At 37.9% G+C, this 19,808-nt stretch overlaps 1 protein-coding gene across 17 annotated transcripts in view; it reads right to left on the bottom strand.

The window, feature by feature from the left end:
* SLC8A1 (solute carrier family 8 member A1) overlaps nucleotides 1–19,808 on the bottom strand; it is a 307,964-nt gene that overhangs the window by 11,368 nt on the left and 276,788 nt on the right. For 15 of the 17 annotated variants that reach the window (XM_023531314.1, XM_023531313.1, XM_023531312.1 and 12 more), the window contains one exon: nucleotides 16,238–16,513. The exons of 1 other annotated variant lie outside the window; for it this stretch is intronic. In XM_023531314.1, the coding sequence (XP_023387082.1) occupies nucleotides 16,238–16,513 (276 nt within the window). Of the gene's footprint in view, nucleotides 1–4,545; nucleotides 5,378–16,237; nucleotides 16,514–19,808 lie in introns of those variants that run through there. One more of the 17 variants, XM_023531324.1, reaches the window with a different exon arrangement.

Genomic DNA, 19,808 nt, shown 5'->3' with positions numbered 1-19,808 from the left:
TCTGCAAAATAGGGAAAATAAAGTCCTCATTTATGTGGCTATAAAGATGATTAAAAGAAGCAATACAAAAAAGCTTATCATGGTGTCTAGAAATTAGTAAGTGCAGGATCAATGTTACCAATTATTATATTTCAGAACTCTTTGTTATGATGATAAAGGAAATGTTAATGATATTAAAATCTTTCATTATGGTTTCCTTCAGCTAGGTTAATTATGAAAGAATGTTTGTCCTTGATATCCAGAAACGATAATGGTGATAAGGACAACAACAGCTAACATTTAGGAGGCTTCTTAAGTGAGGCACTCTATATGGATTCTCGTTTAATCCACAAAACAACCATATGAGGTAGGTATTATTATTATCTTCATTTTATAGAAGACAAAACTGAATCCCAGACTACAGTAGTTATCTTTTCTGTGCAGGGGAAACATTCCAAGACCTCCAGTGGATGCCTGAAACCCTGGATAATACTGATTCCTATAGATACTATGTTTTTTTTTTTTTCCTATTCATACCTATGATAAAGTTTAATAATTTATAAATTAGGTACAATAAGAGATTAATAATAAGTAATAAAATAGAACAATTATAACAATATACTGTAATGAAAGTTATGTGAATAGCTTTGGGGCCATTATTAAGTAAATAAGAGTTACTTGAACGCAAGCACTGTGATACAATGACAGCTGATCTGAAAACCAAGATGGCTACTAAGTGACTAACAAGTGGGTAACACATATAGTGTGGATACAAAGGACAAAGAGATGATTCATATCCTGGGTGGGATGGAGCAGGATGGCATGAGATTTCATCACAATCCTCAGAATGGCATGCACTTTAAAACTTATGAATTGTTTGGTTCTGTCTGAAATGTTCCTTTTAATATTTTTGGACTGCAGTTGACCGCAGGTAAGCAAAACCGTGGAGAGCAAAACTAGATAAGGGAGGGACTACTGTTTAAGAAATTTGCCCACAATTACAGCTAGTAAGAGATGAAACTGTGATTCAGACCAGAGGAGGGTGATCCTAGCTGGAGATCACATTCCTAACCACAGATCCGTGGGGGTGTTGGCTGTGACTTGATGCACAAGACCAAGGGATGTCGACAAGGACTTGATAACTGACATCTTAAATTTCAAAATGACAAAGCATTCGAAGAAAATATCCAGAAACTTCAGCATGTTCAACTCTGACAATAACCACACAATGTTAAAACAGCTGATCATTTAAAAGAAAAGAAATAAATTGTTCTATATAGAAACATCAACCTGACTCCTTTAGCCAAATATTATATTTGTATGAATCAGAAACATTAAGAAAGGACTATTTTCATGGAAGACCCCTCATTCTTTTAGAACAATAGTAGAGATCGTTGACTGATAAAGTAATTTTTTTTATTTATTAAGTTCCTGGCTTCTCCTGGCATTATATTTACACCATCTTCATGGGACATACAAATAGACTTGAATGAACTTACTTTGAAAATGACATCATTTTTTTTTAATATTTTCAATTTTGAGCCATAATTCTATTACTTCTATAATAAAAATTTATTTTAGTAATAAAGTCCATGAGGATGAAAAATTGGTAAGATTTATAGACAAGCAACACTTTCCTAATTTTGAAAAGAAAAAACACAGCAGATGTGGGGCTAAAATGAATAGCTGAGTTGTCATTTTCCCAAGCCTGGTGGTTTGATGTCAGATACAACTGAAATCCAATTTTTGCCTCAAAAACAGTCCAGGGCTGCCCTGCACAAAATGGTGTCCTCCATCTCGCTTCTTCTTCCTTCCCAATAATCTACCTCTTTCTCTTAATCCTCCTTCATTTGAAGCCTAGTTCTTTCTTCTATGCTTTGTTCTATTCCTGGAATGTCCATCTCCTATCTGAATCTTCTCCCTCCTTTGCTCAAGTCCTACATTAGAAATGATAAAGTTAGTGGTGCCCCAAGTCTCGCTTGAGCTAGAGCTAGCTGAGAAGGATCTGATAGAAAACCTGGAATAAAAATAAAACCCTCACTCTCACCTCCAGGTAGCCTTAATGAGCTACAAAGGACTCTAGTGGAATGATTCTAAGACTATGAATATAGACAATACAATGAAGACACCTAACATGCGCTTTGACTTGTGGATATTTACCCAGTTATTTACTCCACATACACATTTTCTTTTTGAAGGTATTGCTTTGTGCATTATAAGTTTAGGAAAATGTGAACACTATTAAAAGTAGGCATATGGAGGCAATTCAATAAATAGAAAATGTCACTGCATATAACTTCAAGATCCACAAAATCTTTGGTCTAGCAATTCTGCTTCTGGAGAGTTAGAAGTAATTGTACCAGTGTGAAAGTTTATGTATGGAAATGGTCAGGAAAGAGTTTTAGAGAAAAATTAGAAACAAATGGTCCATTTTTTTGGTAAAACAAATTGTAACTTCATATAACATTGTGCAACTGTTAAATCATGAGGTAAGGGACACCAACGAAGCAAAATTTTCATGACACTGCTAAGTGAAAAAGCAGTATATATAATTTCACCTAGTATGAGTCCATTAAAAAGTGTGTGGTAAATATTTGATATATCTTTATATAGACACATTTTGTACAATATTTAAATGTTCTGGGATTATAAAATTTGAAAGATAGATTCAAGAATGCAAATGGATGGTGGGATTTCATGATTTTTTTACTCTTATTATAAAGTGAGTTTTATTTACAAAGAGAATATATAATTTATGACTGATGTTATTAAAAGGCTGATAAATACACATTTAAAAAAGAGTCTTATGTAAATAACAGGGTCTATCTGAGAAGGGATGGAAGGTTGATTTTTAGCTTTTTCTGGTCCTTTCAGTAATCACGTCTATGGTAATTGGATCCCTGGATGGAAGGCATCATACATGCTACATACAGAGCAGGTATGTTTCAAATGGTGTGAAGGGGGAGAAATGAAAAGGACGTTTCCCAGCCATCATAGGCTGGCCTAGAGTCCAGAGTCAGGAAGGTGCCTGAGGCCATAAAGAAGAAGAATCTTAAAAAACAAACTTCGCCCACTATAAAAGTTTGCCCAGGAGTGGCTATGAGGGAAAATGTGTGTATGTCTTCCAATTGGCAATTTTCTTCCAATCTTTCCTGATAAGCACTGGTAAACTGTAAAGCAGGACCAAAATCCCCCCTTCATTTTGTATTTCATAGTAATACAACATTATATTTCATTTATTAACAGTATGTTTTATTGACTTCAACCCACAAAATTGCTTCATGTATTCATTTGACCTGACAAATACTTTTTACAAACTTGTTAAGAGATTTATGCCCTTGAGATGTCTTGGAAGGGATGTAATACCCAAGTCCTTCATCATTTGTACTTGGGCTCTTACTAGAGATGTAATTTGTAACGCGAAGATCAGAAAATAAGATGTTGGACTCTATCTAAACTGCTAAGAATATGTGATGAGGCTGAGCAATAATGTCAAGTTTTGTCCTTGTCTCTCTCCCAGGCACCTAGCACAGCTCTTAGTAGATACTAAATGCCTTTAGACGAGTATCTCTTATTTTTATATCTTACAATTTTCAGAGCATTGCCATATATGTTATGTTATTCGCTGTTCCTGACAATTCTGAGATGAACAGTACTATCAGCCCCATTTTTTTCAGGGGAGGAAAGTGAAGCTCCCTGCGGGTCAAATGGAATGTGAGTGCAGGGGGTGGGATTATTATCCACAGTCTGTGATTCCTAGCACTCAGATCCTTATGCTATAGGCTCGTTTTCAGGGTTCCTCATTAAATTCTGTTCTTGCCAGACATTACCCCATGATCTGAATCTGATAACACATCTAGATTGTTTAACTCTCAGAGTTGCTGGATATCAAAGAGATAAATTATACAAAGGTATTTTTAAACAATGAAGGTATGCAAATGTGGTTACTGTTGAAACACTTTTTGTGTTAAATGCAAATGCTCTGCCCTTATGATATCATCATTAATCACTGATGCTTTAATGTGAGTCATCTGTTGAATATTCCAAAATCATAATTAACCCAGAATATTTAGATTGGGAGGAGAAGAGGTGCAAGGGAGGAAAACTCAGGGCACTTGGGTACCAACTGGTAAGAAAAGATATGGCAGGGAGCAATATGAGAGTCTCATCTGCCAGAGAAGGAAAACATCAAATACAGTAAGTCCTTGCTTAACATCATCGATGGGTTCTTAGGAATTTGGTAAAACAACATATTATGAAACCAATCTTACCATAGGCTAATTGATATAAATATGAGTTAAGTCCCTAAGGCATTTCATTATAATGAAATGACATCGAATGAAAGGACATTATTTAAAGACCTGCAGTTACTCAAAGGTATTATTATTTGAAGTGGAGTCTAAGAAAGAGTAACACTTTTTCATACTTTCTAAGACTAGAATTGCCTGGGTAAGTCTGCAGGGGGAGAACCGGAGGTTGAGTTATTAGATAATTTGCCAAAGATTAGTGGTATAAGTAGTCATGCCACCCTATTAAAATAGACACACTCCACATAGACACACTCTATTCCATGATTTTATGATCCTGTTTTATTAAACAATGTTCAAACTCGTTGCTATCTGAAATTTTGTCCTATTTTTGTTAAGTACCTATCTCCTCCTACTGGAGAGTGAACTTCATGGGACTGAACGTAAAATGTCTGTTATATTTATTCCTCCATCTCCACCAGGTAGAACAAGACCTAGTACATAGTAGGTGCTCATGAAATGTTTGCAGAATGACTGAATGAAAAATGCAGAATGGCTCTTAAGCCTATGCCTTGTCATTGTATCATATTGTTTCCTTTGTTTTCACTTTCAAAAAAAAAGGTATTAATCTCCTTTTAAGTGCCTAATGATTAGTGTAGAGGGAAGATCAGTTGAATATTTGATGATCAAGAAACCCACATTGCCTCAGAGTCTCCGTTTGGGCTTCCTCCTTAGAGGTTGGCATCATCTATCAGAACAGTGTTTTTTCCCTGAACATTACTTGACACTAATATTCCACTATAGACTCAACTCAGGAGTAGCAGTTGTACAAGACAGGGCTTAATCCTTTCTCTCAGAACAAGAACACTTGACACAGCAGAAGTCACTGGTGTCAGGTTGTCCCTTTTCTTTCTCACAGTGAAACTCTGGAAGCACAGATTAGAGGGCGGGCCACACTTGGGATAACTTCTCATGCAGCCTCACACTAAGCACTGATGTCCTCTAGAATGACAAAGTGAGCGAGTTTAGAGGTTTTGGTTTGTCATGTTTCAGCCATCGGAAGCATCAACTACACATAGAATTGTTCAGAGAAGGACATTTTTGTGATCCTTTTGCACATTTATGGTTATTTGTTGGTTTGCAGCTGTAACCTAGGAATGAAAAGATATAATTAGTCCTCTGCTGGGACCATTTGCGGACCCAAGAGGGGGTCGTTTTAATTCAGAATGAAGGCAAGTCTGACTTGTCTCAAACCACAATGTTTTACAGTGATAACCTAATAATAGCTTGAAGTTGATGGAGGACCATGCCAAAAAGCCCCCTGGGCTCCAGAGGGTGGGTAGGGGAGGAGCAAATAAAACATATAATTTCCTGATTGTAAATAATAGAACCAAAACAAGTTATTTTCTCCTCGTGCACAGAATATAGGATTTATATGTGCTGAGCTAAAAGAGGTAATCAAATGTAGTCACCGATAGATTTAGCATTTCTGGATCACATGCCAGAAAAGGTGGCTGAATAGTGTTAAGGCATTTTATAGCTTTAAATCCTGTTCTGGAATAAAGCAGAGTATAAACAAGAAATATATAACTTATGCTTCATTCCTAGGAAAAGGCAGGATGTGAGGTCTGTGTGCCGAGGAATAATGACGGCATTCCAGCTGGCATCGTGCATAAATGCCAAGCACCATGATTTCATATCTATAATATGCACTATCCCCAACAGATATTAAAATTCCTTTATAGTCACATGTAAAATTTGCCTTGTAAATTGAGTTAGCATTTTTATTTGCCTTCTCTTCTAAAAATACCAATGGGCCATAAATTCCTTTTGTTGTTCATGTGGTGCCCATGGCATGGCAATTAAGTTAGGCTTTTTTTTATAGCCCACATTTTTTCTTTTGAATTTCGTAACAATGTGACATTCTTTATGCAGAGAGATCATACCCATGGCCTCTGTTCAATGGGCCTTGGTCTCTACTATCCTCCTAATGGTTTCTATGGATTTCCATGGATTTGTATTGATTCAGGGGCCAATGACCGGCAGGGAGAGGGTGACATGCTGGGGCCATGGATGGGAGTAAGAAGCTGAACTTATGAGAGTTGCCTCTTTAGTACTGTGTTATAAACAACTGATCGAAGGACATTTATTATATATCATTAAACACAAGGTGTTACCCCAAGATTCATAGTGCTAATTCTAAGTACCATTTTACAACATTTCCCCTGCAAGCAATTCCTATTATATGAGCCAAGATTACTGTTGGAGGGAGGATAATGGAATTGTTTTAAAAGGTATACAAATCCATATATGCACAAAGCGATGAATCTCCATAATATCTCACACTTGTAATTTGCAAATGTCTATAGAGATTTTATAATGAACAAAAAAAAAATTCTTTAAAAATCTTACAGAACCCATGATAAATCACTAACATTATGTATTAGAGTAAGTATAATTACTACCATGTAGAGAATCTATGACATTTGTATATTAAAATTGGTCTTTGTGAAAAATTGAGAAAAGACACGTCTGTAGAGTCAGAAAGTATATTAGTGAGTGCCTGGGGCTGGAGGTGGAAGTAGGGATTACCTGTGAGTGGCCGAGAAGGATCTTATTGGGATAACGAAATGTTCTAACATTGGATTAGGGTAATGGAGACATAACACAGTAAATTTACTAAAAAAATCACTGAGCTGTATTCTTCAAATGGGTTAATTTTGTGGTAAGTAAGTTATACCTCAATAAAGTTGTTAAAATATAGGCTGAGGCCTGAATTTGAAAGAAAAAACCAAAATAATGGTCCTTAAAATTTTTCATTCTAATTACCTTATTTTCAAATATGAAAATGGAGAAATGAAAGTCATCATCTCAACACTTTCAAGTCACTTTTTAGATACCCACATTCTCTTTAATCCCCATAGAGCAAAAAAGGCCTAATGCATTCACGACACTTGATGCTTGCTCCCTTTGGAATATACCTTGAGACTGAAAAGAAGAAGAAATTTACATTCATTCACTTCATACATAACACCAACTCTCCAAACAACACACACACACTCACTCACTTACTCTCACTCCTCTATACACATGATGTTTCTGCCAAGTGTCCTTGCTTTGGCTGACCTAGAGTATATAAGATGGTCCAGATAGAGACTAGGATGAAATATTTTTAGCTCCCCTTCTCTTACACTGTGACTCTTTGTGGGACTGAGTGATGGTAGCTGGTGTGGGATTTGGGACCCTAATCCTATGACTGAAGAGCTTCATAACACATACTGAGTACCCGTGCTCCCTGGACCACCTCCTGGTCAATTGACATCATTGTTAATACATTGGTTCCCTCCAGGCTTGCGCTCAATGCTATGTGCCCATGTAGTGCATCCCTTTGAGAAAATAAATCAAAGTGTGTAACTGCCAACAAAAAAATTTACAAGTATTGAATCAACAAACTCTTCTATTGAGCAGAAAGAATAAAAGATGCAAAAAGTTTCATAACGGATCTTTCCCAGTGTTTTACAAAATGCTCTGGGCCTGCTGCATACAGTCTATTCCTCACTGTTTTTAATTTAGGATAACAGGCAGTTTTTGTGCCATTTATAGAACAAATCTTGTGAAATCTGGTGTCTAGCTTTCCTTTGTTTCGCTATATCCTTGTAAATTTTTGCTTTTGTAGGCTTCCTTCCACTCTAATGGCATTACCCATTCCTGGGAAAATGTGCTGAAGGGTCATTACCATCCAGATTGCTCCTTGCTGGCATGAGGTTAAGATAAAGTCTGTAGGAAAACCATTTGAATGATTTGGGCCATCTAATGCTGCTCCTCCGGCCATGTCCCTAGGTGGCTTTGACTCTTGGATTGACTACAGATCAGAGAGCCCATATTCAGCAGTCCTGACCTTTCTTAGTAGCAAAACAAAAAACAAAAAACAAAAAAACAATGAGACAAACAACCCAAAAACCAAAAACCAAACTGACTGCTTAGTTGAATATCTGGAGGCAAAATATACCTGCCCTTTAGGATCCTCTTGGGGGAATTGACACCACAACCATTGAGAAATCTTGGCTCAAAGTAAAGTGATTCTGTTTTCATTTCCATTTAAGTTGATGTGAAATGTTAATCATCCAATTAAATATGTATGCACACTGTAGCCATGGCTCTTCCTCTTCAACCAGTGTTTTCTGAATTGAAATGCCAATGTTCAGAGGATAAAACTCAGAGTCAGTGAGATTGCAGGAAACAGGAACACATTCAGGGATGTCTACCTCACCAGAATTTTTAACATAAGATAATAATGTAGACAGTCTGAGAATTATCTTGATTTTCTATTTTTTTCAGTTGCTGCAAGATTGAACTATTCAAGCTGAACTAAATACCCCAAAAGGCCTAAACCCATTTATCAATACATTGAAGTGGAAAGAAAAAGAGATCTAACATTTTTTGAGTGTCAACTATATTCTAGGCCCTATGCTGGGTACTTTATAAAGGTGGTCACGTGTAATCTTCACTACAACTCTGTGACATAGTTCCTTAACCTGACTAATGGGAACATGAAAATCTAAGGCTGAGAGGAGTTAAGCAATTTGTCTCTGGGGCTGTCATATATCTCTTAAATGGGGTAGGTAGGTTTGGACTCAGGTCTACTCAACTCTAAAGGTCATGTTCTTTTATACTGCCTTGTGCATATTCATTAACACTGCATTAAGAGAAGATTTTGTGTAATTTTTCTGAGACGAAAGCTAAAACCAGTTAGTTTATCTGTGAGCCCAGCAATGAGAACAACAAACTGAAGTAGAATGGGAGAAGAGGAAATGATCGAGTCAGTCTAATTCTTTGCAGTTCTCCGAGGTAGACCAGATGACAATGGAAATTCAGACTGACTAGGTACAATATCCACTGAGAAGAGTGTTTGTTTTTGGTAGGGTGCTGCTGGATTCTGACCCCATCTCTGTGATTAAGGAAGGGGTAGACTGAGTGTGTGCACTGATAGATGCCTTGGATTGTAACTTCCAATTAGATGACTCCCAGACTCCTGCTTCTTTTGCTCAAAGGTCTAAAAGACTGGAACATGATTTCCAAAAGTTCTAGTAAAACACGACTTTGCAAAACATGACTGCTGGGAGAGTGCCCCAATATACTCTTCCTGGGCCCCATGACCGCAGTACCCGGGTAGCCTTGTATACAGACAGCTTTGGTCTAGGCCCAGAATGACCAAATCTCCCTTCATGGTCACATCCACATGCCACTTCCTCATCACTTCCATGGCTGTGCTGATGCGGATTATTTTGGCATTCTATTTTATGCCAGCTTGGTCAGAGCTGAATGTGTTCGAAAGAATTTCTAGTTGTCTCAGTGTTTGTTTTTACATGTAGGAAATGCTAAGAGTTTTGGGGTATAAAAATTGATCTTTATTCATTTCTGATATTTTTTAAAGCATGGACTTTACTAGCTGTTTTTCATGCCAAAGGGAATAGTGATGGTGTCTGACCTCAAGGAGCTTGAATATAATCCCCCTATTAGATGTGTTACAAATGGACAATACTAAAATGGAGACAAAGAGAAAAATGAGATTTTCCAAAAAATTATAAGATATATGGGAAAGACAGTATGCGATGCTTATTTGAAAAATCCAAGGTAGAATATAGAGTGGTTAAGTATTAGGTTATAAGAAAGAGAGATGAAATGGATTCCAAAACTTACCATCAATACAAACTTGGACTAAATATGGGCAAATCATGTATTCTCTAAGAGCCTTAATTTCCTCATGTAACTCAAGATCCTAGTGCTCAATCTCCTATATGCTATAAAGTGGCCTTTAGACAGGCCACTATATACATCCATGGGTGTGGTACTTCGTATGTCTCCATGGGTATCATTTAGATTATGGTGATTCCTTGAGATTCCAATATATAACCTGTATAACCATTCAAATTACTTTAGGATCCACTGAGAAATAAAGCAGCAGGACATAATAAATTGTAATGTACTTATTACTGAAGTATACTATAGAATATGTTAGTTTTCTGAGTAATTAGAAGTTAGGAAATTAAAAACCAAAAAATTTAAACCATCAATAGCTAACCTTTTTGTTGCAAAAACAAATAATACAGTGTTTTCTAGCACAATGACAGAAAGTCTCATTTTCAAAAGAAGAGTCTAAGGGCCAAAAAAAAATATTGGGAGGAGGCAAAATCACTTCACATCACTTGATAAAACCTAAATCAGATAAAGGATAATGTATATATAATGCTTATGCCTAGCATACAGTGAAGCTACGTGGTAAATTTTAAGTTTCTCTACTCATAAAACTTCCCATTTATTATCATTTTCTCATCATTTCTATTCATTTTGACATTTTGAGAGTTAATCTCTGTAAATAATGATAATTATTTCTTGCATTTTATACCAATTGTCAGTTGACAAAGTGCTCTGAGATCCATAATATGAATCCTCTCATTGACTGTTCTTGAATTGCCATTTTATTATGCCTATTTTACAGGCAAGAAAAGCAAGGATCAGAGTATAGAGAAATCGATTCCAGCTACACAGTGAATAATGGTTAGAAGTCCAGTTTCCTGAGTTCAGTTCTAAAGCTCTGGTGCGCATTCATGAACACTGCACTGAGAGAGCAAAGTGAACAGCTAGTATAGCTATTTGCATATCAAATTGTTCTTTTGGTATTTAGACGTCTGGAAGTGATGTACTTTAAAAATGAAGTGCATTTTCTCTAAAACAAAGTTTTATTTTTTAAAAAGTTTCTATATGCAAAATGTGAAACAACCCTATAATTGTCTATTTCCTTTCCCTTCATGCCTTAAAATCTCTAGAGTAAAATAATTCCTACTTGACAGAATTCAAAGGATATTCAAAATACTCCAAGCGAACAGAAAATCTGACAATGCCAGAGGTTAAGGGACAGCCTAGAATACTGGATTTTTAAACTGTTTTGGCCCCAAGAATAAACAGCTGGTAAAGAGAAGATACAGGGGGCAGTAGCCAAGCTTCAGTATAAGCTCAATCAAGATGAATGGAGAAAGACCAAGGCAGGACTTAATGAGGTAAAACTATTTCCAATTTATCGTCATCCAAGAGTTTTCTGTGTAATTAAGAAAGAAATCTTATTTTTATTTGAATCCAAGAAGAGCAAGAAATGAAAGGAAATTTCATATTTGGAATCCGATGTAGAAACTGGAATTTCTTGACCCAATATACCCAGGTTTTACCCAAGTAAATAATTGTCAGCTAAAAGAATGTGCCATTATAGGTGGTCCTTAGTACAAAAAAGGCTGGGCTCCAAATGTTCCTTCTCACATTTTTTCCCTTGAATTTTGAAACTGTTATTCTATAGAAGCAATACGACATAACATAGTTATGAACCCATGCCAGGCTATTGCAAAATGCCTATTTAGCACTCCACAGAGTATACCTAAAGTTTTAAAAGTACTGGCCTGACTTCTGGGTCTTGGAAGCAGGGTTTAAAGCAGAAAAAAGAATAAAGGCAAAAAAAAAAAATAATAATATCTTGCTCCTCATCACAGTTCCCACCATAGCCAAAATTATGCAAGAGAGAAATTGTTTCTGTTCTGGGATTCTTAGTGCTATTAAGTTCCTTTTGCCTCTTTTTACAATAACCTACTCAGATATGTTCTATTCCTCAAAAATAAGCTGTAGCATAGAAATATCTACTGTTCATCTCCCTCATTCATAACTTTAATTCTCAACTGTCTCTGGAAAGTGTTAGGAAGAAAGCAATCTGACGGAAACAACTCATACTAATGTGTAAATGACTGATTTGTACATTCATTTATATATACAACACATGCCTACATACACACAAACACATATACACAATTGCATTACTTATGTGTTAGCTAGACATTGTTCTAGGAGCCAGGATGTAATAGAGAAAAGAAAGGCAAGATTTTGGATCTCATGAGGCTTACATTTCAGGAGAGTTAGACAATAATAACATTCGAAAATAAATAACCTCTCCCCCCCAAAAATCCAGAAGTAACAAATACTCTATAGAAAATAGGGCGATATAATACAGAGGAACTGGTTGACCACATTGTGTGGTTAGAAAAGGTCTCTTTGAAGAAATGACATTTAGGGTGAGATATAATTGAGACAAAGAATCGGTCTTGTGTAAACGAAAACGGAAGAGTGTTTTAGAAAGCTAGTGCAATCCTGAGAAAGGAATTGACTTGGTGCATGGGGACAGTAAAAAGGCCAGTGGGGCTGAAGAACAGCGAGCAAGGAGGAAAACAGAATGGAATGATAGGCAGGAGCTAAATCACATAGGTCTTTGTAAGTCAGAGTGATGCTTTTAAAATTTATCCTAAGTGAAATAAGAAGCCGTTGGGAGACTATAAGCAGAACTGTGGTCTGATTTATATCTTAAAACAATCTATAACAGAGGCATGAAGACAGTCAGGAGGCTATTGCAAGGGTCTGAGTGGAAGAGAACCACTGCCTAGACCAGGACTGTGGTGGCAGAGACAGCTAAGGGGGTTCGATCAAGATATACTTTAGAGGAAAGATCTGCAGGAGTTATAAATGGATTGACTGTGGGGATGAGGAAAAAGGAATCAAGGACACCTAAGTGAATGATGATACTGTTTTCCTGAGAAAGGTGAAATCTGGGAAGAATAGGTTTGATTGAAGGATAAGGCAATTAGGCAGTCAACAGTTCTATTTTGGACATGGTAATTTTGAGTTGCAAATTACACACCTAGCATCAATATAGAGAAGGCAGTGGTAAATGAATCTAAAGCTCAGGGAAAAGTCGAGGCTGGAGATATACATTTGCCAGTCATTGGCACATCAATAGCATTTAAGCCATGGGGATGGATGTGATGGCTCAGGGAGGGAGCATGGACCAAGGAAAGAAGAGGCTCTGGCTCATTCCAACTATAATCCATATTTTACGTTCAGAAGAAAAGGTAATTGTGTGGCTGCCACACTTTTCAAAATAGTTTATTAATTCAAGAGATGCACAGAGGTGAAAAGAGACAGTTCAAGAAGATGCTCTTCTCCAGATAGGTAGCTCTATTTAAGAACAAGCGATTTGGAAAAAGGGCCTTTTCTCTAATAACTGGAACGGGTCTCTCAACTCCTATGTGGACCTAAGTTTAGGGGGGGTGAAGACCTTCAGGAGTCCTCTGCCAGTAGATTATAATGAGCATTTGCTACAAGTTGGTCTGAGGAAAAAATTCTGTCTCACCTGGAAAGTCATAAGCTCTTTTTCCCACAGATTTTGAACAATATGGTAAAAAAAAAAAAAATACTTCTAATGATATATGTAGATATTTAATCCTGCCTGGAGGCAGGGAAAAATTTCAATGCCCATCAGGCTCTCGTAAGCTAAGAATCTAAGAGTCTTACCTAGAAGAGGCAGCATTATCAGACACTAGCCAGGATCCCTTCTACTCTAAGACAAGTGTCGAAACATCAAAACTGGGCCTCAGGACAGATGCCAATTAATGGCAGGTGGTATGTGAAGAGAATGACTTTTCCTTATTCTTCTGTCTATGGCAACTGGGCTTTGTCATCTGGGAACAATAGCATAATGTTTTTTAAGTCAAGAGATAAAAGAAAGCACCGTTCAGAATAATCAGGATTGAAGAATAAAGTCAGAAAAATATTACATTCATTTAGCATCTTGCTCAATTTGCACAGCTGTTTTTTGAAAAAAAAAGTCTGTTTATATAGATATGATTATGTGAGATTACCGGTGAATATATTGTTTGGGGAGCATGCTGCACAGTTAATATTGCAACAAATTACAGGAATGCTCCCAATAACAGAGAAAAGAAATCTGTATCCCAGTAGGAAGAATTTATAGCAGTGTGGGGAAACCATTTTGACAACTAATGATTCTGTTGTATTCTCCCCAATAGGCTTCCTTACTTCTTGATACCTCTCCCTGGGAACTGAGCTGGTTTTAAGTGGCAGAACAAATGACTCTTCCAACCATAAAGGTTTCTGTAATCCACATTTCATGTTACAGAAAAAGTTTTTTAATCGTATGGCTGCACACTATTCAAAAGTGTTTATTAATACAAGAGATGCACAATGCCATTTTGGAAGAGTGTTATATAGAAAAAAGAGCCAGTTTGGGGGTATTGAGATGAGAAGTTGGGAAATTTAAAAACAATTTGTTTTTGGCAGGACAAGGATTTGATGTAGAAAAAGCATTTTTTTGTTGTTCTTTTGAAAGCAAGTGATGCATTTGGTAGGAACAACTGTTGACTTACCACAGGCTGATTTTGAATAACTGTCATGAGAGATCTAATTTCACCTTCGTCACCATAATTTGCATATATTTTCCTCAAGGATTAAATCCATGGCCAACAGCGTGTGCTAACTTGGGCACCATTTGATTTAGTGATTTAAACCTTAGGCAAAGTGCACCCCAAAACATTTTCTTAAAAAAGCCACAGACAGAGCAATGGGTAACCATGATCTTTAGTTCCTTTGGTTATATAGAGGACTTTCAAAGGGTCGGTCAGTTGGATAGCACCATGTGCTCTGGCTGACCAATATAAATCTGGACACTTCATCCCTGGTTACTCAAGGATGAAGTGTCCATATTTATACTGGTCAGATCTTCCTAAGCTGTTCAACATAAATAACAATCACAAAAGCTGCTATTTTATTGAATTCCTTCTAGTCCCAGATGCTTTACTAAGATGCATAATTTATAGGTATTTTCTTCAGTCCTTACCACAATTCTGCAAGTTAAGTATGGTTATCTCAATTTTACATGTAAAGAAACTAAGGCTAAGAGAGGTTAAGTAACTTATCCACAGTCACTGAGATGATACTTATCTCGGTGGAGAACAACTAGTGGATTCCAGTGAAGAGATACACATGATTTATACCATACTTATTTTCAGACTCAAAACCACAGCTAGGGTTCCCAACTATGCAAAGTAGTGGTAGAAATCACAGCATTTATAGAAAGGCTGTGGCAAATGTTGAACATGGAAAGTGAATGACGCCATTGGCAGGGCTGTAGGTCTCAAGTTTCACCTTTCTCCAAACCCACTGTAACACTTGACCTATCAAGGAGAGAATGAGAATCTTGTTGCTCAAAGTTAAGGCTGTACATCTGTTGAGGTGTCAACTAGTGCTGGGGAATAGAACTACAACTTTAGTTACAATAAGCTCTGATGTTCAACAGAATCACCTGTGAGCTTAAAACATACATTTCTGGGCCCCTCTTCTAGATCTTCTGATTCCATAGGTTGGTGATGGGTCTCAGGCATTTGCATTTTTTAAACAACCTCCCAGGTAATTTTGATGCCCACCAAAGTTTGAACATTACTGCTGTCAATGTCATGTTTGGGAGGTCGATTTCTTACTCAGAAGTCTGAGCAACCGTAATCAGCTATAGTTGTAGGCTAAAAGAGAAATTCAGCTTATAAGAATGCATAAAAGGGTATCCATGAAATGTACAACTAAAGAAACTGCTCACTTTGTGAGATTCCCTTTTCCCTGTCCTGATCAATGTCTGTTTCTTCTTATTTCCTTCCATTAATACATTAATACCTGGGTCAAGAGAATATTGTATCAGATCTTTAGTAAGTATTTATCTGAGTGACCCAATGAATGCAGAGTTTCATGGAAATCATCCAAATTTTACCAAATAGACATTTTTGTTCTGGAAGATGATTCTGTAATTTTGTTTTATTTTGTGTTTTTGAAAGTGCTGATTGAAATGCGAATCTGATCTATCAATCTAGCCATCAAATCAATGTGCTCTCTCCATGCAGGCCATGCAGTCCCCTCTGGGGATGCTTTTCTGTCATCATGATGATACTGAACAGCTTTCTAACCTTGAAAAATGCCATGACAATATTCTAGCAATGACATTATTTATATCTTTGGACTCTCACCTTAATAGGCCTGATTTGTTGTCACAGTCCTTGCAATGGTGAGGCAATAAAAGGTCATAAGGCAAATGGGCTTCTACTTCTGAGGGAATCACATATGAATGTATTCTCTACCTGGTACTGAAGTTCCAAGTGCGACGAACACTACTGCAGTCACAGAATCTTTTAGGCCAATGGTGCAGCCGAAGTGGGAAGCCAAGTCTCCAATGAAAGCTGTCAGTATGCCAATCATGAGGATGGAGACAATGAAACATGCCCAGCCATTCCAGTATTCTGTAGGGGGCACGAAGGCAAAGAGGACCTTCCAGAAGACAGTCAGAAAGTGCATCACGTAATCGAAACAGGAAGGTAGCTTCTCCTCCCCACATTCATCGTCGTCATCATCTTCCCCTAGAGAGAAGGGAATGAAGCACATTTCATCACAACCTGTGCTACTGGGGACTCCCTCTCTTCCAATTCCTCCTTCCTAGGCCTGCCAACCCTCCCTTCTGAGTGACCAGGAGGCCATTAGGGGTGGGCAAAGCCGAAGGTTTTCCAAGAGTCAATCATCATCAATTAATTATTAAAATACTGTCATGCTCCCTTGCCAGAGCTCATAAGTCAACAGCAAAAACTTAACCCTCCACTCAGTTCTGGTTATATGCAATCAGCATAACCTTTCACCTCTCATATTACTTCCAGGGAGATTTGTCTCTTCAGAGAAATGAAATGTATTTCTTCCGAAGGGCTAGAAAGCCCTGTGCTAGGCTCAGAAAGAAGCTTTTTTGGAAGAAAGCTAACTGATGGGAGATCTTCTACCAGAGTTCTTTTCTTCCAGCTTCGAGTCTGGCTCTGGGCATTCATGGTTCTATCATCAGGTTCCATCACCTGTAGGACAATGCTCACACAGAGCCCTCAAGCACAGCTCTCGGCCATGCATATTTCTCCAGTTTTATCTTCTGCAACTAATTCGAACTCAAACTTCATCTCAGCCAAATGGAATTATTTGCATTTTTTTCAAACCATATGTACTTTCTCCTACTTTTGTCCTTTAGAACTAAATGTACTTGGCATGTCCCAATCCTTCCCTCCTTATCCTTCCCCACTTGTCCTTTAAAACTCACTTCCTTTATGAAAACTTCTCTGACCTCCCTCACCCTCCGGCACATGCTGGGAACTCATCCTCAGAGTTTCCATAGCCCCCCAGCACTTGCAACACTAGATCAGTGGTTTTCAAAGTGTGGTTCCTAAGAGGTAGCAGCAGCAGCAGCAGAACCACCACCACCAGAGAACTTGTTAGAAATGCAAATTCCTGGCCCCACTGAATCTGAAACTAGGGGAGTGGGGCTGGGGTGGGAGGTGGTACAGCAAGCTCTTTGAACTAGGCCTCTAGGTGATTCTCCTGTATGTGAGAACCAGTTCCTAGATTGTGCCTGTCCACTTTACTTCTTCTCTCGGTAACTGTGAGCCCTTCAAGGGCAGGAACTTGTTCATTTTTGTGTCCTATCTCCAGCATGGGGAATAAACTGGCTAAATTCTTGTTAAATGAGTGTATTAATTTCTACTGACTTGATATAACTACTTAAATAATACATACACATACAATTTTTCCAATTATGTTATACTAGCAATGAAGAAAGAATGCATAAAGGTTACCATTTAAAGGAATCAGGAAATCAGTAATAGCATTCTAAAATAAAGACTTCATAATGTGATAGAATCCCCATTCACATATTTTTAAATTGGGGTATCGAATGTCAGCTCTTCCTAAAGTGGTGGCAAATACATGTTTGTGTGCTTTCCAGACATTTTGGAAAGAACGTCTCCTTGAAGACTTTGTGCACCACCCCCAGACTCCCAACATTGTCACTAGGGATCTACTTTCCTTCATTCAACTAATGCAACTGGCAGTAGGTGAGGCTGTCAAACTTTCCAGCTGACTGTGTGACCTGAGGTCGCCAAAACACAGAAAGTGTGTGTGCTCTTCATGAGACAGTCCATGGTGAGGCCATCTGGTGCAGATCACGAATAGGAAAACCCTCTTCAAGTAGAGGAGCTTTGAGGGAAACGTGCCTCTCAGAGAACATGACAGAAGGAATGTCTGGATTTCTCACCTGTCATCTTACAGGAATGGCCCACTGTTCAAGGAGCACATGGTCAGAATTATCATGCAAACAAACTTGGATCTGTGGAGGAAGCAGCTTCACCTTTGAGGCTTCGGAGGGTCTCTAGTAAACTGTTGGGAGGAAACCCCCGGGAGATAGATGGGATCACCTTGGGAGACTAACTAGTCAGGGAACTTGAGTCAGGTCGAAGAGGGTGTGAGTCACTAGAGTGAACAAGCATTGCTGACCGTGTTAAAGTAATTAACCAAGGAGGTCATGAGACCAAAGTGGCTCTAACACCTTGATAACCTATGTAAGCACACCGAAACCTAAGCCAGAGTCAATTCTTGTAAATATACTTGTATCTGAGAAAACGAAACTTAAGAAGAACCAATCACAACCCCTAGGCTTTCCCAAATAAGGCAACTGCTTAAGCTATAGCCAATGAAAATTTCCATGCTTTGCTTCTGAGTCTGCTCTATAAAAGTCCTTCCCCTAGCTCTTGTTGGCAGGGTGCTTGTTTGACTCTGCCCAGTTTGAATCCATGTTTACTCAAACTCTTGAAAAATTTAACATGCCTCAGTTTAACTTGTAATAACCATTTCCTACAGCACTCATGCTGTATGGTTATTACATACTTCTAATATCACCCTTGCCTGAAAGCAGAAGATACTTTTAAATAAAAGCACATATTATGGGCTGAATTATGTCTCCGCCAAATTCATACGTTGAACCTAAGCCTCAGCACCTCAGATCGTGACTGTGTTTGGATACAGGGCCTTTGAAGAGACGATTAAGTTAAAATGAAGCTATTAGGATGGACCTTAATCCAGTCTGACTGGTGTCCTTATAAGAAGAGGAAATTGGGACACAAAGAGACAGCAGGGATGTGTACACACAGAGGAAAGACCATGTGAGGACACGTGAAGGCAGCCCCTTCCTTCCCCCAAGTAAGGAAAGAAGAGAAACCAAACCTGCTAATACTTCGATCTTGGGCATCTATCCTCCAGAACTGTGAGAGAATGAATTTCTATTGTTGAAGCTACCCAGTCTGGTATTTTGTTACAGCAGCCGTAGCAAACTAATATGGCACCCCTGCCAGAGCTCAGTGTTTCTGTTACCCACTCCTTTCTTATCCATTTCTTTTTTCCCCTTCTTTCACATTTCTTCCTATTTCCCTTTTGCCCTACAAGTTAGCCCCAAGTAGAACTCACTGTAAGAACTGCAATTGCCAGGGCTTATTTTAAAGAAAGAAGAGGAGAACCATGTTAATTTTTTTCTCTACCTCTTTCCTCTCCAACTCCCCGTTCCAAAGTGTGTGTGTGTGGGGGGAGGGGGCTGCACATACCCCAGGAAAGCACAGAAAAAACCCTAGACTCTGACTCTCAAGCTATATTTATTTTGTTTGATCCTTTTAAATTTCAGTATTTGTGTACATTTTATAATTTCACAGGGTATATGATTAAAACAGTTTGGAAAGCACTGAATTTTAATCAATCATCCATAGAAACATTATTCTGCCTCTAACTCTACAAAATTACTTAATTTTAGGTGTCTAAGTCCATATTGTAAAGATGAACAAGAAAACAAATAAATGAAGC

The sequence above is a fragment of the Pteropus vampyrus genome, unplaced genomic scaffold (assembly GCF_000151845.1).
Source record: "Pteropus vampyrus isolate Shadow unplaced genomic scaffold, Pvam_2.0 Scaffold66, whole genome shotgun sequence".
Taxonomy (NCBI): domain Eukaryota; kingdom Metazoa; phylum Chordata; class Mammalia; order Chiroptera; family Pteropodidae; genus Pteropus; species Pteropus vampyrus.
The sequence above is the reverse complement of the archived record's forward strand: the minus strand, read 5'-3'. Positions and strand labels throughout refer to the sequence as shown.